The sequence below is a fragment of the Ambystoma mexicanum genome, chromosome 1p (assembly GCF_040938575.1).
Source record: "Ambystoma mexicanum isolate Mex_15411 chromosome 1p, UKY_AmexF1_1, whole genome shotgun sequence".
In the NCBI taxonomy this organism is placed as follows: Eukaryota; Metazoa; Chordata; class Amphibia; order Caudata; family Ambystomatidae; genus Ambystoma; species Ambystoma mexicanum.
In genome coordinates this window covers 507,401,095-507,427,263 of record NC_090921.1, presented here as the reverse complement: position 1 = coordinate 507,427,263, position 26,169 = coordinate 507,401,095, and the positions used below count along the sequence as shown (strand labels likewise).

The 26,169-nt window shown below is 44.1% G+C and overlaps 1 protein-coding gene across 2 annotated transcripts in view; it reads right to left on the bottom strand.

The window, feature by feature from the left end:
- The window catches only part of UBXN6 (UBX domain protein 6), a 376,653-nt gene extending 351,303 nt beyond the window's left edge, over nucleotides 1-25,350 (bottom strand). Inside the window, exon 1 of one of the 2 annotated variants that reach the window (XM_069649368.1) lies at nucleotides 24,763-25,350. In XM_069649368.1, the coding sequence (XP_069505469.1) occupies nucleotides 24,763-24,845 (83 nt within the window). In that variant the 5' untranslated portion in view covers nucleotides 24,846-25,350. Of the gene's footprint in view, nucleotides 1-24,338; nucleotides 24,390-24,762 lie in introns of those variants that run through there. The other variant, XM_069649369.1, reaches the window with a different exon arrangement.
- Nucleotides 25,351-26,169: the final 819 nt, after the last annotated feature.

Sequence of the window (26,169 nt, the reverse complement as noted above, 5' to 3'; positions counted from 1 at the left end):
CTTCTGGTCCCTGGAGGTCATAGTACCCATTCCTAATCAGTATGGCCACGGTTCCTCCCATTCATCTACAAAGGTCCCTTCCCCAGTCCAGATCCCTGGGTTGTAGAGCAGCAGCTGGCAATGGGCAGCATGAGCCTAGAAAAGGATGGACTAGTCAGACAAGACTTTCAAGCAGGGACTCAGCCTCCATTCAGGAGGTTGGGGGGAGGATGACGTTGACTCAAGTTATGCAACAAGCACTGGGGTGTCTTTGCGGCGTGGTACGGAGTCAACACTCTGCAATGGGTAGGGGGGCACCAGACATCACATTTTTGCAGGGTGGGCTCGATCTCGCTTTTGCCTGTTCCTCTTTTAGAGCCTACTGGGCAGCAATTAAGGCAGCCTTGTGTCAGTCATAAGAAGGTAGTCTACCTAATAGCTAGAATGAGAGGAGAGGGGAGGGGAAGGAGAGTTTGGACGAGACACAAGGGGCAGAGGGAATGTACAGGGAGGATCGGCCACAACCTAGACCCGGAAGTGAAGACGCAGCATCCAAAAGAGAGCATGGGAGACAGACGGTCGAAGAGGTGGAGGGAGGGGAATGGGGGGCATGTTCGTTGTTATTTTTGGGGGTGGGGAGAAATAGAAAAACCTGTATGATGAAGCTTTGCTACGCATTTGAAATACCTGTAATGTAGGTTTTAACTCTGCAAACTCACTAATAAAATATATTTGAAAAGAAAAAGGCTATACAGGAGAACGTCCCCATTTCCAGTCTCTGATTCCAAATTGGGACCCTGCACTGGTGCTCAAAATCTTTACAGAATGTTTCTGGTTGCCATTATTTCTACATGGAAAATTAGGGGCACTGTTATTCATGCTGTCCTTCAGGGTGATCCTGAAGGCATTTATTCTGCAGTGTGATCCCTCTTCTAGGCCGAAGGTGTCATCGCCCTTTTACTTGGCTCAGGAAGTAGGGTTTCCAGGGTTGGCAGGTAATCTCTCAAGGCGAAGGCAGAGGAGATGGCATGGTTGCATGTTAGGAGAGCTCTACGGTAGTATGTGGAAGCATCAGGCACTTTTCTAATATTTCAGAACATGTTTGACATATGGGGCAGCTGGTTGGAAGCGGAAGGCCTCTGGGATGTCTATCAGACATTGGTTGAAGAAGTCATTGCTTTGGCCTACACCTTGGCAGGAGTGTCCATTTTGGTATGGGTGCAGAGAGAGTGCACCTGGGTGATGGCTATATCGTGGGCAGAGGCAAGATTAGACTTCATACAGGACATCTGTAGGACGGCCACCTGGGCTTCACCACCCACGTTCATATTTCGCAAAAGGACTGCACCTACCGGGGCATGCTATCCAGGTATGGTGCGCCCAGCTCTGCCAAGCCTGTAGGGGTGTTTGGATCTAGGTTGTCTGTCTCTTTGTTGATACGGATTAATCTAGTTTTTGGTATCCTTCAGAATTGTTATTACTGGGATGAGGAAGAGGGATGGGTGGGGGAATGCTTGTATTATTTACTGGTAATCTTCATTACCCATAGTCTTACTCTTCCTTGCCACGGATGTAGGCCCACTGCGTCCTCCATGGTGTGGATTGATCCAGGTAGGTCAGTGGACACAGTACAGGAATCACCCACTAGTAAAGGGAGCTTTATGTCCGGGTGTTGGAGGCATGGCCATTAAACAAAGAAAAAAAAATAAGAACGAACTGGGCTAACTGGCCGGAAAGACAAGGCGTCTATTCAGAACTTTAAGTACTGTGATGAGAAAAAGTAATAAAAGCATTATCTATGCAATGCATGCTATATATGCAGATTGCAGGCTACTGGAAACCGAGTTAATTGCAGTAATGCATTACCAATCGCCACTCAATGCTACGTCCCACCTGTGATGGTTTAATGCTTTTCAAAAACCCAACTAAACATAGTACAGAAAATGTACTGTAATTCCAAACACATAACAGTTATGAATACTGAAGAGTACACCATTAATGGCAGAAATGTCAATTTGCAAGCTACATGCCAGGCATAAAAAGTTACTCCACTCCCCCACAATTCGTCAAGTACACAAAGCACACAATATATCACTCGCCAACAGTAAATCATCAATAGCCAATATATAGTGGCAAGGGAAATGTTGGGACACAGCACCAAAATTGTACAAATAATTCAAACCTACAAATATAATGTAGGTATAGGTTCTGTGGAAGTCTGTCTATGGTTCTTGGATGGTGTCTCCGTCTGGTGTCTAACTGGTAGATTGATGCCCTCTCAAGGTTAGAAAATGTAAGTTGCAAACTTCTAGCCAGCCTAAAAAGTCACTCGCCCCCTAGTTCTCCACATACACACAAGTCCACCATTTCTTACTCGCCAAGAGTAAATCATTACTTGCCAATGGTAAGGACACATTTTGAGGCTGGCCTCACATGTGTGGGGGCATGGAAAACAAAAACCCCTTACAGAGAAAGCTTTAAGAAGGTGTCCCAATCGTATGGGAACCCTCAATTGAACATTTATAAAATATTCAAACTTAAATTCCATGCCTTAAATGTATACGATCAGTTCTATATTTACACATATGAATTCTTTTAAAGCAAAATAGTCAATGTACTTATTTTTGTATAATTTTGTTTCACATAATCTAATATAATGTTGCAATTCACATATAATTCAATCACGCACTCAATTACAACAATATCATTCAACTATATGTAGGTCAAAAACATTAAACAAAACAATTTTGACCAAACAAAAAGGTTCATTAACAAATGTTAAAAAAGTTTTTTAAATTGATTGAGTGAAGTCTGCTTAAAGCACCCTCTTCTGAAAGTTTAAATTCCGTTGCAATCAAAACTTAAGAATAACTGATGTCCTGTAGTCATTCAACATGTTTCGGGACATGCCCTTCATCAGGAATGCAGGCCACCATTCACTTGAAAATTCATCTACAGCGATAAGTAGTCAATGGTAAAAAAAAACTCTAATATAACAAAGTAACATGCAGAACTCTAAAAAAAAAAAAATGCATCTCAACTAACCTTAAATCCAGCTATTTTGAGGAGGTGCAGCTGAGCAGCAGCAGATTAAGACGTAGGTCTCTGCCGCTCTGAGAGTCAGAAATCATCCTGATTAAATATCCTGCCTAAAGTTGCTGGAAAGCTGGCGCAAGTGCCATAATTGCGTTGTGGAAGGTTCCCGGCGACCACCTGGAGTATTCCCGACGTAGCAGGAGGTTGGGAAACAGGGACATTAGCCAACCGCTGTTACAGCCACAGGGTGCCCCCGGAGATGCAGCCGGCATATTGCCTGGGGATCGTAGCGTGTTGGGTCTGTCGGCCATCACAGTGATCCTCTGGGTGAATATTAGGGCAAGCACCAGTGAAACCGGTGCCGGGATGCAGGCACTGGAGAACAAGCAGTGGGACAGCTGTGGTTGGGTGCCGAGACTATCCGAGCGGGAAAGCCCGGAGGTGCACAATAACAATGCAGGCTTCAAGGTTACACAGAGCACCCCAGCAACGGCGGGCTTGTACAAAAAGGTGTGCCTGGTGCCCGACAGTGAGCATTAGAGCGTGCTGCTTCAACTTTCTTGCGCATCCGGGCAGCGGGGGGCTGTGCGCGGAACAAAGGACGGGCACATCACAGGAGAGACCGTGCAGTGCTACACCAGAGGATCCATGCTTCCTGTACCTGAGTGAGTTGGTCCCCGGGACAGACGACCCATCTGCTGTGGACAGAAGTTCCCAGGCGGCACAGAGGTGAGGTATGTGTACGCCCAGGGCTCCGAGTCCAGTGAAACCACCAGTGGGGCTGTATATATACACAACGTGGGCGTGCCTAGGTGACAGCGGGCCACCATGGGCAACAAGTGTGTGGGGTACCCTGGCTGGCAGCGACTTTTCCGTGAGGCAGGCCCACTGCCTGTATGGAGAGTGGGGGGCCCCCTTGTAGTCTGAAGGCTCACTTAGTGGGGGCATACATTCTTGACTGAGGCGAGAGCCTTGCAAACAACGGTTTAAAGGGGGAAGGGACCAGTAAGCAGTGGTGAGGAGTAGGACTGCGGACCCTAGTGCAGAGGTCAGGGGCAGCATTAGTGGAGTCCCCTGGTGGCCAACACGAGTGAGGTTGAAGGATACTGAAGGGAGTGCTAACCTCGCCCTGACTGGTGGCAAGGAAGGGAGATCTGGCAAAAGTGGCTGGGGCAGGGGCAGAGAAGAGCTGCCACAGCAGGGAGCGGCTGTCTAAGTGTGGGTCGAGTGGTGCAGGAGGACCTGCAGAAGCAGCTGTGCGCCAGGAGGCCCACTACTAGAGGGTGGGTAGGACCCCCCCGGACCGCCCCGCCACAACATGGCGAACGAGAAAGGCATGGAGGCCTTGCAGCAGAGCATTATCAACCAATTTGCAGTCAGTAACCCCGCCGCAGTGCAGCCCACCACAAAGGGCACCGCCTATATGGAGAATCGGGCCCAGGACCCGGCTTCTCGCTAAGTACCATCATGGTGGCCATTGCCATGTCCCGGTCCTCGGTGGGAGAAAAGATCGAAGGGCTGGCTTCAGAGAAATCCTTTTTGCGGCAGGACGCCCGCAAGTTGTCTTCGACTGTAGGCGAGGCAGAACAGCGGACATCAGACTCAGAGGATGCTGTGAAGAAGATGGAAAAACAGTGAACTGTGGTATCGTAGAAACTCAAGATTTTGGAGGATAGTGAGGGGAGATAGAGGCAAAATAACCTCTGTATCCTGGGGTTGCCAGAGGAAGTGGAGGGACTCAGCATGGAACGCTACCTAGAGTAATGGCTGGCGGAGCGGATGATGCTGAAGAAACTCTCCAACTTCTTTTCTGTAGAAAGGGCTGTTAGGGTGCCCCCGGGTAGGTCATGTGCGGCGAGCCCATCCTCGCACCGTCATCGCAAGGCTTTTCAATTTCAGAGATAGGGACACCCTTCTGCAGATGGCGAGGGAGACTGGCCTGATCACATACAACGCCCCCCGCATTGGTCTCTTCCCCATTGACACAAGGGAGGTGCAATGCGCGACAGTCCTTTGATTCTATCAAACGTATACTGCTCTCCAGTGGCATTAAATATGCCCTCTTTTTCCCCTCGCAACTGAAAGTATACAACGGGATGAAGGCACTCCTCTTTAGCACACCATAGGAGGTGTGGGAGTGGTATGAAACCAACATTCAGCCAGCAACGGCCTGCACGTAGCAGAATGAGATGCAGCAACCTGGGATGGAACCAGTGCCTTCACCAACCCCGCCATACACGCAGGAAACAACATCCCCAGAGGACATTGACAGGACCCCGGACCGAGGGGAGGATGAGAAGCAATTTTAATGAATTGGCCTCTAGATGACCAGCCCAGTTTAGATTTTTTGCTGAATTAGCAGTCGCCCTGCTTATGGTTGAGTGATTTGGCTCATGCAGTTCGCACTGGCCTGGGCGTCAGGTGCTTAAGTTTGGGGAGAAGTGCTGGGAGGGGGTGTTACATGCTAGCCAGGCCCCGGGCTCGAAGGCTTAGCGGCTCTATCCCCGCTGGCACCTGTCCCGCTGCTGCTACCCTTTCCCGCTGCACCCACTCTCGCTTACCTCCCGAGTGGGGACTCTGCGGCCCATGAGTCTACTGATACAGCTACCAACACTTCGGGAGTTCCATGTCATGGGACATTACCCATCCAAGCAAATGACGCAGCATTCACCTCTGACACAATGCGCAACTCCACACCTCGTTGTCAGGTTCCCGGGCAACCCGCTATCAACAGCCTCATTTCAGTTTCCCGGGGATATAAGCCAGGAAGATACTCTGCTTGCTGCGTCTCAACTTCCTTGTTGCTTCGCTCCTGAGCTCTGCTCGTTTCTCCTGCTCTCCGTTCACCTTCTGATCTGAGTTCGTGTTCTTTGCCTGTTCTTTCTGCTGCCTTCTCTGGACTCTTGCCCTTTTCTTTTTTGATCTTACGAGTTTCTGATTACTACCAGTGTCTTGCTCTTAGTGGTAACCCGGTACAGTGCCTCGCACTGACCTTGTACCACGTTAATCAGGGGTACCCGTCCGTGTTACAGGGAGAACTGCCATAGTTTCTGCCTCTGTGGGGTTTCTATCGGACGGCAGGCGTATGGTGGCATTCCTGTATCACCAATACATCCCATCATCCTGGTTCTCGCCGTGGCGCTTCCGGACAAGAGGACCACCAGAACAGGTACACGCCAGCGCTCATTAATCCTTGACAGGGGGAGTTGGTGATGTTTCTATTGTTGTTGGTTTCACATTGCTTGGCTGGGGTGGGTGGATATCTGGGTGGTGGGTCCTTGTGATGCCCCGTACATGGGATTGATGGGGAGGGCCCTCTCCCCCAAGGGTAGTGGCACCATATTTGGCACCTAGGGGAGGATGGCACAAGATAAGGGAGTCACGTTGTTAACGTGGAATGTAAATGGGCTAATACTGCACTCACCAGACCTTGCCCCTCCTCGCCGAAACCCACCTCGCGGGGTCACATTGCAAGTTCTTTATGCGCACAAATTACAGAGTGGCCCATCATGCCGGCTTTGTCAGAGGGGCGAGAGGCACCATGACCCTTATACACAAAAGGGTGCCTTTCTCGCTCATTGAGGTACGAACTGACCCATGGGGAAGGTTTGTGTTGATCTGGGGGTGAGGGGAGAATTATGGGGAGCCACGTGGGGCAGTGGGACAGAAGCTTATAGTACTGGGTGAGGCCGAGAGATAGATCCTGGGAGGGTATTTCAATGATGTGATGGACATGGGCCTAGATAGATCTCATATTGGCAGTAGGAATCCGGAGCACCCACCAAATGATGTTCCTTCGCTAGGGCAATGGGTTGGTTGGACACTTGGAGATCCTTGCATGCTGAGGAGACCGGGTGCTCTGTTCTCTGGGGTTCATGCTTCCTTCTCCAGGTTGGACTATCTTTTCATCTTGTTGGGCAATAGCCATAGACTGCTCTCTGCAAAATTTCTAGCCAGGGGGATATTGGACCATTCTCCACTGCTCGTTACGCTCAAGAGCGAACATGAGTTACCCACACCCACATGAAGCCAGAACTTGTACTATCTGTGCTTGCCTGAGTTTACTGAGGCATTAGCGCACACTAAGCAGGATTACTTCTCAGTAAATGAGGGATCAGTGGACAGTCTGGTCACGGTCTGAGAGGGATTTAAAACGGTTCTCAGGGGGAGGCGATTTCACTGGTCGCAGCACAGTGGGGAGGCTGATGCGGCCTCAGAGAGACCAGCGGTGGACTTGGTCACCTCTGGGTCCCAGAGGCACAGCTTAAGTTGCAGACAGCCGAGGAAACACTCCGAAATGTAGTATTAGACAACACGAAACAGTCTCACTGGCTCAAGCGAAGCCAAATTCATGATGCCGGGGACAAGGCAGGAAAGATGCGTGCATAGTTGGAATTAAGGGAAAGAGGTAGTGGATATGTGCAAGCCCTGCTGAGTGATACTGGAGAGGTTTTGACAAGGTCGGCGGACATCGCACAGGCGTTCGCAGGACATTACGAGTCCCTATACAGTCGCCTGTCATGCAGACCAGGAAACAGTGAGCTGAGGGTGACTGATCGGGCGGTTCTCCCACAGTTGTCAGTACGGCAGCGGGAGGGGCTAGAAGCAGAAATTTCAGAAGAAGAAATAACAGCAGTTATCTCCCAATTGCAGGCAGGGAAGTCCCCAGGGTGAATGGCTTCCGAGTGGAAGTCTGGCAGAGATTGGGAGAGGCGGTGGTTGGGCCACTCCAGTGCAGGAGGGACTGTATATTGCCAAAAGATCTGACAAAAGCGATCATGGTTGTTTCCAAACTGGGCAAGCCACCGGATTGTTGTGCCTCCTACAAGCCGATATCATTAATAAATGGGGAGGGTCTTGGCAAATCGTCTACTGGGAGTTATTGGCTGCCTGGTCAACCTGGATCAGTGCGGTTTAAGCCATCTAAGTCTTCTTACACAAACATGCACAGAGTACAAACGGCTCTGGGTAAAGCTTCCACCATCCCAGGTCCGCTAGCTCTACTGACAGTGGATTCGAGACAAAGGTCATGTTGTATCAAGTAAGATCTGCTAGTGGGGCTCAGGAATTGTCCAGCCTCAGGGACAGATGGGGAAGGTATGTAGGCCCCATGGAAACCGAGGAATGTGTGGAGGCGTTGATATTTCTGCGGGAGATTGGCATTTCCGCCAGGCTCCGCCTTCCACAGTATAAGATTCTCCATCGGGTCTACTATTCCTGCACCAAGCTGTGTGGGTGGGGGGCGGGCTGATGACGATTGTTGCCTATGGTGCAGGAGGCCTGGGAGCACGTATCATACCCTATGGGAATGTCCCAATTGTCAAATGTAGTGAATCTTAAAGGTCCCCAGGGAGCTGAAATGTTTAATACTTGCGATATGGTGGGGGTGGTGGGGTATTTTCTAAGTACGAGAAGACATTCCTGGCTGTCGCCTTGGGGCTAATCAAGAGAGTTATTGGCTTGCTGTCGGGAGCCCTGGACCGCCCTCGGATGGTTCGTGGTTGGCCGAGATGGGCAGGTGTATGCCCTTCGAAAGACATGTGTATAATGTTAAGGGGTGTCCCGCAAAGTTCATGAAGGTGTGGGGTAAATGGGAGAGGGGGTGGTGGGTAGGGAGTGTTCTTTGGACTGGAAGTGATGCCGGACACGGTTGTGACCAATACGCTTGCGACCGATACGCTTGCCAGGCTTCCGCAGTATGCCCTGCAATTTTATTTTACTCTCCGTCAGTTTGTCTGCGTTGTCATGTCAAGCAATGATGGTTATGTTTATTGGGGTTTTTTTTGTCTTTCCAATGAAGAAGATAAAAAATGCTTCATAAATAAAATCCAGCTATTTCCTGCACAGACAGAATACCATCCATTTCTAACCGCTAAGTAAATCCACTGTAGTAAGTAGACACTCCTTTGCTTCAATTCAGTCTAACACTGTGAATGTTTAGACCTCTGAACGTACACTCCAAGATGCATATAACCCGCTAGGGAATAAAGCAAGGAGATAGTTTTGCAAGGAAGGATAACAAACTTTTTTATAATATAAATGCCAGCAAAGAACTCTGGTGCCCGAAAGCACTCTGCCATAAATTACACGGGCAGTACACTAAATAGGCCAAACGCGTCATCAGTGACGTAGACATATACAGTAGAAATTCACATAGCTGGTAGGTGCGGACATATAGCAAGGCCTGCTCCATTGGGGATGCCAGGCGCTAATTGGCTGCTCGTCCCAGTCGATCTTGGTGCATATCTAATCTAAGCTAAACAACAGGAACCAATTATTCATTTGTCATGGCAGGCACTTGAACATCATATGAAAGGGGTGCCTAAAAGAAAGGAGAATAATATATAGGTGTGTTGACCCCTGCATTCAGGGCTTCGTTAATACTGCAGTTCCCGCACCCAAGTTTCTCCCCCTGGGGTTTGATCTATGGTCTACCTTCCCTGGTGCCTCATGCTACGAAGAGACGCGTGTTGCCATTAGAAAGATATACAGTCGCACAGGCTTTAGATCTGTGGTGGGTAATCTGAAATGGTCAGGATCAGAGTGTCGGATGCTTATCGGTATGTAGGGAGATGGGGGGGGTCGGGTGAGGAAGTGTGGGGGGCTCCCGAGTGGTGGTCAGGTGTGCAATGGCAGTTTAGTGGAGATGGATAGACACTGCTCTGGGGCTTGGTACTGTCTCACGCTCTTCACAGGGCACATTCTTTGCAAATGATGCTAGATATTTGCAACATTGAGAGGGCAGGGAAAGGATGGACTTCTGTATGAACAAGGCTTGTGCGGAGCTGGCAGATGCCTCGGTTCCTCTGTGTGAACTCAGGATGAGAGCGCTGCAGCCCTCAGTGGGTCTGTCGTGGGCCTCAAACAAAATGGAGTCGCTGGGCAGAGGCATGTGTAATGTTATTTACCTATTTATTTCTATGCACTATCAGGCTTTTATATGCACTCTGCTTGTGGGTGCTGCTCCCCCATTGTATTCGTATGGAGTTAATTTAATTCGGCTGTGACTAGGGGGGTGGGATAGGATAATTTCCTTCCCAACAACTGTACAAACATTAAAATTGAATTGGTGATAAGATTAATGTATCAGGATTCACCCAAAACCTTTAGGTAGTATAAATCCTCTCACCTACCTTAGTTTTGAGAGTCCTGTTCTTCCACACAGTACCTTAAGAGAATATCTAAAAACCAGAATTATTATCCTCATTTTCCACAAAGTCACTTCACTAGTCATCAAATGTGGTACCAATAAATATCCAATACTATCCACAAAAATAAGTTCCAAAAGTCACAATTTCTATAAGTATCTCAATCAGCCTAGCCATCCTCAACTTGCTTGCTTGTATGCCTTGAAGGTAAAACAGAGCCACTGCTGTTACGCGCAAACCTACCTCCCTACTTCTAAATGTTTATATAGCTTCCTCTTGTTCAAAGTGAAAAATACTAAAAACACTAGACCATTACTCTCAGTTCAATCACTTACTCGGTTGATGCTATGTTGGAATTCAATCAAAATTGCACATATATTTAGAACACTAGACCGTTACCTTCACCCACTCAATCACTGGGTGCCATGTTGGAATAAACAGAGAAATACTCAATGAAGCCAATCTTACGAGTATATTCCCAAAACAATGCCAAAGTTATAACCAAAACGCATTTCAAATGGCGGTCCTTCCACGTGTACAATGTACTAAGGAATGTTATGCATTAATTTCTTTTTCACCCTCTAGGTCGTTCTTTGCACAATTCCCTTGTTATTTAAACCCAATCTACGCTTGGCATCAAAGTCATGCCTACATAGATCAATGTAATCTTCATTACTCAATGTTAATCTTCGTGTCACAATAAATTCCTGTCTCTCAAATCAATTAACAATTTACACATCAAATTCAGAAATCAATATCAAATTCATCAGTTTATGAACAAAAAACAATTCTTACGGATCAGATGACTAACTGGTCATGAAGTACAAATACCCTCCATGCTCATATAATACAAGATCCAATTAATTGTTCATTCCTTTGGGATTCAATGTAGGCATTTTATGAACCCAAAATATTGCTCTCTGTGCTAACGATTTCTAGAGATTACCTCCTCTTTTAGGCATTCTCATCACTTCCGAAATGGCAAATTTCATCTGAACTAATGAATGTTTCTTTTATTAGAAGTGCATTGTGACTGCCGAATTGGGGTTATGTAATCTCAAGTTCGATTTAGATTTAGTGCACCTCAAATTGGCTTTATGAGTTGTAATGCCAATATAATAACTTCCACAAGGACATTAACATAAATGACATTTGAAGTGTCACATGTAGCATAATGATTTAACATTATAGTCTTACCCGAATATGAGTGTCTGATAGATGGACCTTTAACAGGATTATTCCAGTGTTGGCAGGCTAAATAGGGCTATACCCCTTTCTTTTTAGAATCATTCTCAGATTTCATCCACTCCGCTGTAATTAGTGTTTTCCTAATGGAAGAATGATTCCTATATGCAAATTTAGGAGAGATAGGAGACAATTCAGCTGTGAGACTGCCATGCTGAAAAGGTTGACAAGTCGATAAAATAATAGATTTAATAACACAGCTTTGCTGAGAAAAAGTAGAAACATGTTCTAAGTCCAATATTTCCTTGGACAGTTTACTCCTCAAAGTGTACCCCTGGCCACACTTGAAACGTTCTCCTCCACTTCTCAGAGTAAGGTCTGATCATATCCCCCTGCTAACAAAATCTCTGTTTCAGGGCTTGTTTGCCCATATCCCAATTATCTTCAGTGGACACTATTCTTCTAATTTGTAAAATTTGACTGAATGGTACATTCGGGATCACTTTTGGTGTATGGAAAGTAGTTGCCTGTAATAGATTGTTCCCATCAGTAGGTTTGGTGTATACAGCAGTGTCTAACCTCAAATCCTTCACTGTAATTGAGATGTCCAGGTACAACCAATAACTGTTTTCTTATATTTATTTGTACACTTATAAAGCACACTAAACCCAAAGGCATCAAGGCACTGTTATATCAAACCAGTTACTTGACATAAAATGTTTAAACAAGACAATACTGCCAACGAGACACAGGAGCTCTATTTAGGAAAACTGCCACGTTTTCAGTGACCTGCAGAAGGTCCAGTATGATTGTTCAACTTGCAGGGACGGTGGGAGACAGTTGCACTGTTTAGCTACAACAAACGGGAAGCTCGAGCCACCAGCTTTCACCCGTTTGAACTAAGGTTGAGTGAGGCAGTGAGGATACATTGCTCTAGTGGGTCTGGCAGACTTTGTGAGGGATAGATCGGGGCCACATTGGCAAGAAATTTGTGTTGATAATGTTTTGAAAAGGATCTGTTCACGTATAGGTAGCCAGTGGTTTTTTCTACTAGCACTGGTGATATGTTCAAGTTTAGGGATGTTCAGTGCTTCTCACAAGGCTTTGTTCTGGATCACCTGCATCTTCCTGATGATGTACTCTGAAGTGTCAGTGACGAGAGCGTTGCAGTAGTCGAGCCTCGATCAGACAGTGCCCCGGGCAATTGTAAGGCAACTGTCAGGGGACAAAAATGTCCTGGAGGTGTTGATCAACTTTGTAGTGTAAGCGGAAGAGGAGGCAATGGAGTTCACCTGAGGTAAAAGCGAGAGGGTAGAATCTAGGTAGACTCCCAGAGTCTTCACTGAAGGAGAAACAGTGATCCTAATGCTTTATCGGGGGCCAAGCTTCCAAATCACTACTGGTGGGCCTACCAGGAGTATCTCAGTCTTTTCTTCATTAAGACACAGTCGGTGAGCAGCCATTCAAGATTGAATCGTCGAGTAAACTATGTTTAAGCATGCAGCATCATCCTGATAGATGCCAGAAAGAGGGAGTAGAATTTGAGTGTTATCTGCATAGTTTGTGTAAGATATGCAGATGGAATCCAGTAAGTGAAACAAGGGTTTCGGAAAGATATTGTAGAGGGTTGGGGAAACACAAGACCTTTGCGGCACGCCACATGACATGGGACATGGGTGCTAGAGGGGCGCTAGCGTTCTCAGTGAATACTCTATGGTTCTATCCTCCAGGAAGGAGGTGGTACATGTGGTGGCCTTAGGGGTGGAAAGTTGGCTGATTTGGTTGAGTGATGGCAGAGGATTTTATGATGGACCATCTCAAACGCAGCTGATAGATCCAGGAGAAGCAAAAGGGAAGGCTTGCGCTCATCCCTGATGATAGTAAGCTGGTTCTTCAGAAATATTCTGTGCCGTGGCCTGGGCGGAACCCCGACTGATGTACCGCAAGGTTGTGGTGCGTTTCCAGGTAGCATTGAATTTGCAGGTAGGCTGCTCTGTCTAGAATTGTCAATAGGAAGGGGACTGTTCTAATTGGGTGGTAGTTGTTAGATAAGGTTTTTTTTTTTAAATGGGAGGGAGAATCCATGCTTCCTTGAGACAAGCGGGACTACCCCGGCAGAAGAGGATGCATTGATTTAAGTGGCTATGAACAAGGCCAGGGTGTCAGAGCAGTCTTTGATAAAGGCGGTTGGACAAATGTCCCCTTTACATCTCAAGGGCTTCAAGCACTTTAAGCACTTTAGTAAGGTAATGACTTCTGTCTCAGAGACATTGGAGAAGTGAAGTGTTGGCAGTGGTATGTGAGAGGCAATGGTAGCTGTGGTGGTGTATGGCCACTGTCGTGTAGATTGCTTGTCCATTTTATTTATGGAGGGTTTCAATCTTGGTGAGCATATCACATCTTTCAAAATGGTAGTGCAAGGGTTTTCAAATCAGGGCTAAATTCAATTATATGGTGAGAAAATAAGTGTCAACAGTAACAAATAACAGTAACAGAAACATTATGTTAATTCACATTATTATACATACATGTGATGCAAATTAAAACATTAAATAAAACATTAAAACAAATTAAAACAATTTGATATGTTTGATTGAATAAAAAAAACATATGAACTATAAACTTACTTAGCCCTGTGCTCCTTTCTCTTGACCCTACATGTCCTCCCCATTTCCCTTCCTATTTTTGTCTGGCTTTTTATTTTTGTCTGGCTTTGTACTTTTTCTTGTTTTTGCTCTTCTTATTTTTGGACTGTTTGAATTTTTGTTTCTCCACAATCAAACATATCGAATTGTTTTAATTTGCATCACGTGTATGTATAATAATGTGAATTAACATAATGTTTGTTACTGTTTTTTGTTACTGTTGACACTTATTTTCTCACCATATAATTGAATTTAGCCCCGATTTGAAAAAGGTCTACAAAGGGACCGAAACACGTGTCATTCTAAAGGGCATTTCTAAATATTAAATCATCTTTTTGAAACTGGGCGCAGTCTCACCCTGGGTTTTTTCTTCCATATTAATGATAATTGTTGCTCAACTGGTGCAACAGACTTGCTGGATCTTGAGGAGAAGGGGGGGGGGGAGTCATGGCCAGCAAAGGAGGATTTTTAGGCATTGCGTCCAGTGGGAGAATGATGTCACCTCGTGGAGACATTGCAGGCGCACCCAAGTTATATGTGTGGTTATGGCAAACATACTCTGCAGTATGTGTGCTGCCCTCGCCTTGCTTCTCACAGGTGTCTTCTCAAGTGTCAGGAAGAGGCAAATATTTGCAGAATCTGGGGAGTATGACAAACTATTGCACAAGAGATTTAGGCGACAGTGACATGACAAATTGTGATGTGAGGATTCAGACTGAGGTATAGTCTGTGACTTCTGCCATTGTGTTGAGAATGACTTTCGTTTGGCAGCGGAGGAGGGCAGTAACAGAAAATGCATTGTGTGTGGGAGGGTGTCACTTGTCTTCAGACCGGTCTACCAGGAATTTGACCCAGTACCTTTGTCACTCTTTTACGTTCAACTTGGAGTTCATTTGCTTTATTGTAAAAGAGCACCAGATATGCATGTAGCTAATTTTATTATGTTACAATGTGTTTCAAATGCTATTTTCATAGCCGGTCTATTGCGTTTAACAGTTACCAATGTCTTTCACTAGCAATATTTCTCACAGGTGTTACTCAGTTTCAGAGTGCAGAGATTTAATTCCCCCACAACGGTGGCATAGTCATATTCCCATTTTTCAGTGAGGTCAGTATGTGGGTGGTTTCCCTTATGGTAGTGGGTTTCCCAGGAAAACAACACTGTCTCTGGGACACAGTCTTCAGTTCATTCCAGTTGCCACCTCAGGGCATGTTCAAGTTCCTGTTGCGTTTTCTCAATATGTAGGGGTTTGCTGACATTACTTGTCCGTCTAGTTCTCCTGCCTTAAAGGAAGTTTTGTTTTCAGGTGGGGTGACATTCCTGCATTCATGTGCATAATTTGAGGATATTTAATTCTGTTACATATGGGGTGTATTAATTTCCGCATTGTCTATGTAGTCCACCGCTCAGGCAAGGGTGCATGTGTGCACTGGGATTACCGTGATCTAGATGGCTCTTTATCACTATTGAATGTTGTGTTTTGGCCTCCCCGTCCCGTCCATGAATGACCATGTGCCCATTGGAGTGGTTGCGGCATGCACTGCATCCCAAGGTTAGCTTCTGCTATATTGCCCATGCCTGACCTGGGGTCTTGGCACATTCCACTAGCTTAAAAGGTCACTGTATGCTTGTGTCGGGGTTATGCTCTCACTTGTCTGTTTCCATGTGTGCTCTAGCACCTTGAAGCGTCTCACGTGATAGATGGAATTATCAATAACGATCTCGGACCCAAATAACCGGACAGACTCAAAGAATATGGCAAAGGACTACTTTATTATCAGCATAAAGTAGGGCAATCTGGCGAACAACAAGCTGTAGTCCACACATTCCCATCCAAACTTGATTATACAGAAAGGTTTTATACCTCAATGTACTTCCACGTGGCAAACTGTAAAACCTATTGAAGGGAGGGATTGGTTAAGGGAACATATATACCTATAATATGTATAAATGTTAGTAACATCATTGGCTGCCCCTTATCTGCCCTTTTTTCGACTTCTGAATCACGCGTGTCATTACCTCTTGGCCTCTAGAGACTTGCTCACGCTACCTTGCTTAGGCTTTCCACACTTAATTGCCCAATACTTGGTTCTTGCAGATGTTTTCCTCTTTGCATAAAGAGAAATATGTCTTACGTACATGGCTTATCCTTTTGACCCCTTGTGCCTTGCAATTATTCCTTGAAGTAGCATATTTGATTACATGGTTCTCTTGTTACTTCAGTTACATCTTCATTCTTAAGTATTTTCATATCGTTTCAGTATGTCTCAGTATCTTTCCTTCATGACCGCACTCTTCCCTCGTCATATTTCACTCATAGCTCTAAGATGTCCAATGGTGTGTCTCGACATCCTTTCACCCATCAGTGTGAGGGTACATTCGTACGGTTATCTGATTGCATATCATCTTTCATACACAATCTAGTATTGGGATGATACCTGGTGTCCTACATAGAGCTCTTTTCCTGCTGTTGCAATATGACGGAGGTGAGGGGGCAGGAGCTAGGGATGACGCATCCACCTGCTCCTCTTCACATGTATCATTTCAATCTGCTTTAGATTTCTGTTTTTCTACAGTCACTCTTTTGTTGCTGTTAGGATGTTTTCTCTTGGAGGTGTAAAAACAAATACTGTCCTTGGGTGTTGGAAACTACAGTCGCCTGCACACCATTGACACTGATCAAAGTCAGTCAAGAATTCAAATAACATATGTTTTTTTAACAAAGCATGTTCATAATTATGAAATCTTAACACCGAAATCTTCATGGATATTCATTTTTAATGTTTAGTGTGATTTGTTAAAGTTTTAGAGATTAGAAGCATGTGAATTTATGTGAAAAATTTTAGTGGTTGTAAATATGCACATTTTCGTAAGCAAATATTTTGAAATTTGCTATGAAAATGTTGTAAATTGTGAAAGGTTTATATAAACCAAACAATAAAAGAATAATAATAATAATAAACATCAAAAACTGGAGCTAAATGCGTTTCGGGTAAAACCCGTAAACAGGAACACATTTCAATGAGTGTTCTCTTCCAAATTCACGTTTAATCTGAAGAATAAATAAAGAATAAAGTCACTATTTCCAGTTTAACAAGTGTCTCTTATTATATTTGAAATCTCATATGGTACTCCGTTTTCATTCACCTTGCTGAGTTGGCGATCCACAAGATAACTTCTCTAGGGATAGGTAAGGAGTTCCGTTGTTAAAACATCACCAACTAATTTTTAAAAAATTAACTTAAAAAAGTGGTGGATTTATTGATATATTTTTGATTATAGACATTATTCTGTCTGAAGGTATAACATAGAAGCTAAACGCTTAACTCTCGACCAAGAGGGTATAATAAAGCAATGCTTTGTACATTTTTTATGATTTCACAAAGGGCTCAGATAACAATTGACAGTATGTTGAATTCAGTAGGGATCATCTAGAGCTGAGATTGTCGTAAACTACAGCCTTTCAATAGAACACTGTTCTGAGTTTGCAGAGAAATGTCTCTAGAAATAAATAAGATTCTTAGAATAGGTGTTCCTAAAATCATCAATAAGCGTACTGGCACAATGAGCAAGAATTCTTGTCTATCCTGGTATCAGGAATAAGATAGATCCACTCGAAAACTGGGAACGAAATAGTGGATGTGGTTGATGGTCTTTCAAGACGCCTGCGGGTTTAATGTCCACAATAATATATCTCTATAAACACATAAGGAGGCTCTTAGGGTGGTTCTCACTGTGTAATAGATCCAAATATGGGTGCTATTCAGTTTAGCAACTTACCGGAGTGTAGCTCTTAAGGGCCGCATACTTTATCATATCTGGATTTCAGCGCTGCGCGACGCAAAATGGGCAACTTTTATATCCAACGTGAGTGAGTGTGCTCCCATCATGACGCGTCATTGGTAAATACACTGTTAGTTATCAAGTAAAGCATCATACCACGCTTGATGCATAACTTCAAATAAGTAACGCTGGTAATTCAATACCAAGTAATCAGTAAAATTATAAGTATGTTTTTCTCTGAATGTATTCAATCAATAATGGTACAATATGTTTTAACTATTGATTGGTATTAGTCAACATTTGTGATGCAATTCCTTTTATCAACCCTCTTTGCAAATATTCCATAATTGAATTATGGTACCTCAAGTCTATGTTGTGATCCCGAATTGTGATCAATTGAACAACTCCAAAATGGCTATATAGAGGCACACTAAAGCATGTGTGCTCAGACAATCTGCTAATTGTGTCACTATAGAAAACTCTATTAGGCCTTAAGATCGTAACCATGTTTTTGGTATGTCTGAACAGGTTGCACCTCGTTTGTTTGTTCTGAATACGGAACGGAGGCAAAAAAAATGTTTTAGATATTAAAAGATGGATATGAGTCTATTAAGATTGATCTCTGGTCAGATACAATACTATGTATGTCTCTATAATTCACAGAAAAGTTATCTTGTAATGGTTTCAGCACCATTTGGTGAGTGAATATATAAAGCCTAGGTGGAATAAATACAGAGGGCGAAATTAACAGTCTGATTAACTTAAAAAATGTTTATTAAAACATTTTCAGACACTCTTGTCATGACCAATGCATGGTTACTCATGAGATTATCCTGACGTAGTAATGTTTAAGACCATGTTAATGTCATTTATGATAAACGCCTGCAATGTTTATACGTGTATGGTATACAACTGTTCACATGTAGTTACAAGGGTGTCTCAATGTAATTAATCTGATCTTGCCATACACGGCAACACATATGCATTTTGTTTTCATTTATCGAGTCTGACTCCATTGACAATTTCTAGAGAATGGATTATATAATTTACACCAGTACAAGTCACTTGATCAGATCAAACAGTTGAGGATGTACCTAGAATCATTGATACTGTCTAAATACTGCTAATACTCTATCTGCTCATAGGAATGGTGCGAGTGAAAATTCTTTGTTCAAATTTATGAATCCAGAACCTCTCTTTCTTCAATATCAGTTCATTCAGATTGCCCCCTCGCGGTAGTGGGTGGATTAGTTCAAGGACAACATACCTTAGTTGTGATATTGTGTGTCTCTTATTTGTATAATTTCTTGCTACTGGACATTTCTGGTTATTGGATTTGTGTTCTTTTATTCAATCCTTTATGTTTGTTATTGTTTGCCCTACGTAATACATGCCACAAGGGCAGATCGGACCATATATTAAGTTTTTTGAAATTGCATGTCAAAAAATGCTTGATTTTAACACATGCTGACTCTCTCAAACTGTCTCCCGATATAAGCAATAAGAACAGAACTGGATTTGCAATCATTATATTCTGTAATATGTTGGAAATCAAATCTCTCTATTAAAGAAAATCTCTGACCAAGATCCAATGATAGGCTACAAAATTCTCAACACAAGAGGGGAAGGAAAAAGCAGAATCCTCCTAAACACTTGGAAAGATAAATGGTGCAGGTTTCTGAAACTAAATGACTAACTTAGCAGAGCTATTAACTAATCCTGAAAAAATAAAACAGAAAATAAAAAGACATGATTGGATAAAAACATTAGAAAAGAAAAAAGACTTCCGGCCATTGGAAAACTTAAATAATCTACGAAGAAAAAAAGACAATGCCAGAATACCTCTTAAGGTTCCCAAGAAGATTCCATAGAGGAAAACTCCTGCAAATAAGAATGGGCTCATATCCGACAAACAGATACCTACATCAAAGAGGAAAACGAGGATTCGATGAAGGAAATTGTAGGTTCTGTAAAAGCAATGGCACACAAGAAACAGTTAAACATTTAATACTTGAATGTAAGGCAATATCTACAGGAAGAGACAAATTCCTAAGTAAATATCTGAGACAATATACCACGGCAACAAAGGATGACTGGTGGAACGAATTCTTGAGTGGAAACAACCAAAGACTATCATGTGCTGGAATAAACGTCTTAGAATACATTATGAACGGAAAATGAAGAACTTAAACTAAACTAGGCCGAGCCAATCAATTAAAAGCAAAGGAAAGGAAACCGACTGAATAAAGTGAATGTGACTTTTATTGAAATTATGGTTTTAGGAAAATGTGTGTAAATAGTTTTATTGCATTAAACTAAATCACAATTAAAAAAAAACATTTAAAAAAGAATCTAATTTTTCTTCCTGTGCACGGTTGTCTGATATGTTCACCTTTCTGCATGTTATTGCAGTGACTGCAATGTAAACAGGGGAACGTGCCTTGTTTGGGTTTAGACAAAAATTGTTGTTTGGAGGTGGATGGTCTTTCAGCCTTAACAAGACTGTCTCTTGTTAATATACATGAAGATTTCCATGTTAACATTTCATAATTATGTACATGCTTTGTTTAAAACACTATTTAATGTTACTTGAATTCTTGACTGACTCATCAGTATCAACGGTGTGCAGGGGACGCAAGTGTCCAACACCAAAGGACACTATTTGTTTTTTCATTATTGCAGCCGTTTTTCGTGCCAGAGTTGCAATTTTCTCCCCCGCACTCTAAGCCTATTTGGAATATTCTAAAATTATTCATATAAACTTCCCTTTATAGAAGGTGTGCACGCTATATTGCGATTTCTGGATTCTCTTGGAGGTGTGCAAATGCTGCTCTGCCATTTGTTGGTTTGGTACATGGTCAGCCTCTTCCATTGATGAGTCCGTTTTTCTGTTGTCTGCTTCATGCACCTTTCTTTCTGATCAGTGTGTGCATCTGGTTGGAGGAGGTGCAAACAAGTCTTGTTGGGTCTCTGTTGTATTTCTTGCTTGCGGGTGGCCTTTTCATCTACTTGTTACGGAGAAGCAGAGACTGCTTGCTCATAGCGATTGTTCTTTTCGTCTGGAGTGTGTGACAAAGGCAGTAATATGGCCTTGTCAAGAGGGAATGGGAGTGCCTCTCAGGCAGGGTTTAAGGGCTGCCAGGGAGCAATCCAGAGAAATTATTTCCCCAGAGGACGGTGACAGTTGAGAAGAGTGCCAATTCTAATCCCCTCCCCTTGTGCCACCATGCCGTTATGCATTCCACATTTATGTCATACCATACCTTGTACACAAAATGCTGCCCAAACTCCTGTTTTTCGTAGCGTCAACAAAACTATAATCAACAGCAGAGTGAGAAACCCTGAATACCTTTGGAAGTCTGGCCCAGAATCAAGAATAGCAACCCTCTAGATTTTAGCGCTACCGGAATTTTGGGTCAGGAAGGAGCAAGACAGCAGAAAGTGAGGATGCCAGCAGCAAAAACACTATGCGGCAGCGAGCATAACCGCACAATGCTCACCAGCACTAGCAGAACACAACCAGCAGTTTATACCCTTGACCACCATGGACATTTTAAACAAGCTTGTACCCATAAAGACACAGAACTTACATGTGAGGGGGCAATCTAGAGTAGATATGAACACCTCACGCCGCTACCAGTATTCTACAGAGGGCCCGTGCTAAGAAAAGGGAATTGGCTAATGCTGCCAAATAACAGTTATATTGATCATGTCACGGCACAGGAGGGAAAGACAGAGACTGACTGGATAAGGGGCGTGAACCAATGGCAGAAGGAGGGAGAGCATAAAAGATTAGGGTGGAGGTGCTAAACAAGATGAGGGGGGGGCGGCCATAAGCCCCATTGTAATTAATATAAAAACCCTTGAACAGTCTCTGAGGTTTGTGGCATGTGTGCCTACTGTGACAAGTGTCTTCGTTGGAGTACCTTCCTTCCATTTGTGTACGTCTGTGTTAGTTGGAAGGATGAATGGCAAACAAATCGCCTTCATGTCTTGCTGCATCAACTATAAGGCAGTCGCCCTCAAGGCACCCAGCTACTTCGCGGAGAAACTGAGCATCTCCGGCAGACAGCGCACCACCAGAAGCCAGGACACATGCAGACTTGAAATCCACAGCTGCAAAAAGGAAAAGGAACAGAATACAAGCCTTCTCTGCCTACGCCCCAAGACTATGGAACCTCCTCCACGTCAGCATCAGACTTGCTCCCACAAGAAAAGAACTCAAGATCCACCTCTTCAAGGAGTCTCTCCTCCTCAACACCTTGGGCATCATGTCGCCTCCCGCGCTACATATCTCACTAGATGCAGGCCGCCCCCTGCCACCATGTAACAGATGTACCCCTCCTCTGAGTCCCTCTGTATCCTACCCGCCGCTGTATATCTGTTCTGTTGTTCACTCTGAAAAGAGCCCCGTTATGCATATGTACTGTTGTATACCTCTGTAAAGCACTCCATTGCTACTTGAAGCTAGGTCCGTGCTCAAAAAATATAATAAAAAGTAGTTGCCACCCACCAAGTGTGCTGGTTCTTGACTTTACCTCTCCTTGCGGTGAGGCCTTTTTGTTCGATTGTTACGTGGCAGGCGGGACCCCATACTGGTTGTTCTTTTCATCTGCAATGCTGGTAGAAGTCACTGTGCCCGGCATCTGGCTGCTTGGTCATGGTGCCACCGCTATTTCAATTTAGTGGTGTTCTGTCTTTAAGGAAAGGGATGGTCCAGGGGTGGCAGCCCCTGTGGTTTCATTCTTGGGTATCTTTGTGAAAGCACAGACAGTGTTACTGGGGTTCCAAGTTCGGCCAACTTGGGCATATATGGGTGGTTCCTTGGCATGGCAGGCCTAGCAGTCAATTCCTTCAGATGTCTTGGTTTGGTTGATGATCTTGTATTACAGCATACCAAGCACAGGTTGACCTCTTTTCTGACTATCTTCATTCTTGGTACTGTCCGATGTCTCTGTAGGAAGTCTGGTGTTTTGACAGTTTGCCGGTTCATTTAAGGGAGAAGAGTTGGAGTCTGTCTGGTAGAATGGTGCCTTGCATGCCTGTGTGTGGGGTTTTGACAGTGATGTCATGTTTGCGATGTAAGTGGTACAATCATTTCTCCTGTGTTTTAACTGTTACAGTTAATAAGCTGCCTGGATGGGTCTTTCTGGTGGGTTCCATCATTTGTGTAGCAGGACAATACAAGTAAACAAGTCTTACCTTCAGGAGTCAAGTTTCCCCATGCCAGGTGCGTGAGAAAAGGCCAACCAGTCCTGTTAGTCCGCCCTTTGGACTTGTCGTTTTTTTCCCCCATTCAAAATTTAGGATAAAATGCAATTCCCAAAGTTACAAGCAAAAACAGGACTGGATGTACTTCTCACACCTGGCCACACTTAGGAGCTCTGTGCCTTTAACTCACTCTCTTACATACTCAGCTGCGACTTTACCTTTCTTCATTTACAACAAGTTAATTCATTCTGACGAATGTACTTTCAGAACAAAACACCTACAGTGCTACCTTCAGCTAGCAGTCTAAACTAAGACAGGTTGTATATGGAGTTAATAGAGTGCCACCAGTAGTAACAGAGCTTAGAAAATGTAAACTCCTCGCTCCGACGTCACCACAGAGGAAAAATAGCATTTTTCAGTGGTGATGAGATCGTCCGTCTCATCCTTTGCTCCATACATAAAGCTTAGTATTGTATCCCACCTCACACTGCTGCCTCCAGCACTTCATACGAATTGTTCCATGTAGTAAACACCAGCCCTAAGACTACCTACATTACCAAGACTGGCCACGCATTTGACCTAGAAACAAGGCCCTCCTGGAGTAAATGGCTTTGCTTCGCATAATCGGAGGCTTTAGCACTTTGGGTTCCGAGTCACATCATGAACAACTCTAGCTTCACTCATTGTCAATCCGATGCGACTCATACCCTTTGGTGTTATTTAGTTCAATGTAGGTGATAGACCCCATGCAGGGTTCGAAAATGATATTCGATGAGCACAAAACCAGCTCCTGGGTGTTGGGCATCACCCTGTAGGCAGCTACTGCACGGGAACCAGGAGCTTCCACAGAAGCTCCTTTAACGTTTTATCCATTTTGCATGAACCATTGTGTTTAAATGCGTTTTAGATGTGTTCCAATTCTTCTTCATTAACATTCTCAAATACTGATTTAATGTCACATTAACATGTTTGAAAGGCGGCAGTTGGCCCTAGGAGCCATAAGTAGCTCCTGGCAGCTGTTGGTTTCAAATTAACCAGGATCCACTATGCTAGAAGCAGGAGCTAAATAGCTCCCAGCACCCCTCAATTTCGAACCCTACCATGTGTAAGTATGTATACAGCTCTAGTCAACTCATGACAGAAAAAACGAAATGAGCCCTAACAAAACAGTCACGTGCACAATGCAGAACTGGCAAATAACACGGATGGGCTAGTAGGAGAATAATTAGTTCAAACAGCAGCAGTTATATTCCCTTCACTAAAAAGGAAAAGAAAGAGAAACCTTCCAAATCACGGTCTTTGGATATTGCATTGGGCTAAAGCGATTGCAAATTTGCGGGCATAACTTACATTCGCAGGTCGATTTCCTGGCTCGTATTCACCTCCGAGGGCCTTTCGCCTTAACCACCGTAGAAAACTGCAAGCACCCCATTATGAGATGGCATGATTTATGATGTCATAAAGGGCCCGTCATCGATGCTGGGTCATGGTTAGTTTAAGGTGTGGATAAAGCAATGCGCATGCCTCTACCGCTACATTTCGAACTCTGAGAAAAAACCTACCCCTTGCCTCCAAATCACCCACGGAAGATGCGGCGATAAAAAAATTTAAAAAAGACTGCTAAATAGAAGACAACCGCGACCTCCAACATTTACATTCGCCTAAAGTGCCCTTTCCCTTTTTCTGGTTATTTATGTCAGTGTCCCCAGATGCTTCAATTCCCACTTCAGCCCTCCCCGCATCGCACGTGTCACTGTTCGTGCCATTTAATTACCTGGTTTCTTCTGTCAGCTTGTGTCCAGGTCCGGCTGTTTTAAACTTCATGTCACTCTTGATCCCCTGTAAGAATTTCTTCATGGTTGTGGTGTAGAATACGTTGCCGATTAGTGCACCGGGAATAGATGCAGAGGTAAAGTGTCACCCCGATCTTGGACACCCTTTTTTAGGGGTGGCGGGTTAATCGCCGTTTTCTTACTTACTTCGCTGCGATAACAAATTCACAGTGCAAGGGAGTGTCTGAGTGCAGTAAGATAACTTTTTTTCTCAAGGATGCCCCTGTCGGCCCCCCTCTCTCGGAGAACGACTCTACTAGTCATAACGAGTCATCTCTTCTCCATGTAAAATAATATGGTCTGTTCTTACGAGATTGTTTCTTTAGGGTATTTAACCAATAATGCAGGTCAGTGATGCACGGCTTCACTCTAGTGTGGGTGTCTGTCTATATTACATAATCTGTTGACGGGGTAACGTTATTCTCTTGTACCTAAAAGGCTGTTCTGTCAGGTGCTACATTCACAACTAGCAAATCCCTCAGAAGCACCTGACAGCCCCTTCTGACAACCGGAAGTGAGCTTTTCAAAACAGGAAGCAGCCTACAGACGTGCTCCAAAATCATGGAACTAGAGAGGAGATTCACTAGACTAAAATCGTAACTAGGATTTTACCTTTTTCAGCCAGTAGGACATCCCCGTGGCCATCTTGGAAAGGAGGCACTTGTACACACAAGAACGACCCGTGATCACAACACGGGATGGTGACTCTTCCCAATGCCCAGTGGCCGTTCACTGGGAGTCGAGCTCCGACACGGAATTCATACGAGAAGCAGTGGAATGTTTGCAATCACCTTGTATTTAAGTTTAAGTGTGGCTATATTGGCATTGTAAAATATATATATATATTTTTTAGATTGATAATCATGTATTATATTGACTTTTACACAGTGTTTTTTGGACTCTTTTAGACACAGTCTACTCATATTGCATTTGCCTCGTATTTTGAAATCATTTAACTATATGTTCAGGGTACTATGGATAATATAGGTACACTGCATTTTCATGAGTAAACGGGCCTATATAACGTATGCACTATTTAGGTGAATTTTAAGGAACATTAGGAAAGCTATGTGCCCCTTAAATTGGAGCATTTTTATGGTCTATGCACTTTGCACTTTACTGCAGATCTATATATGTTTTTATCATTCTTTAGCTGTCCATGGCTGCACGTCCTTCTGCCATCCTCCTTGTTTTATATGGGAGGTCAGGCTGGTTTCCAAATACTGTGACTACACGAACCGTGCACCCATGGACGTAGAGCACCATGCTCATTATCTTTGCTATACAGAATGAAACTTTGATCCCCATGCATTTCCCCTTGTCTCCCCCCTTTCTCCTTTCCCTGTACC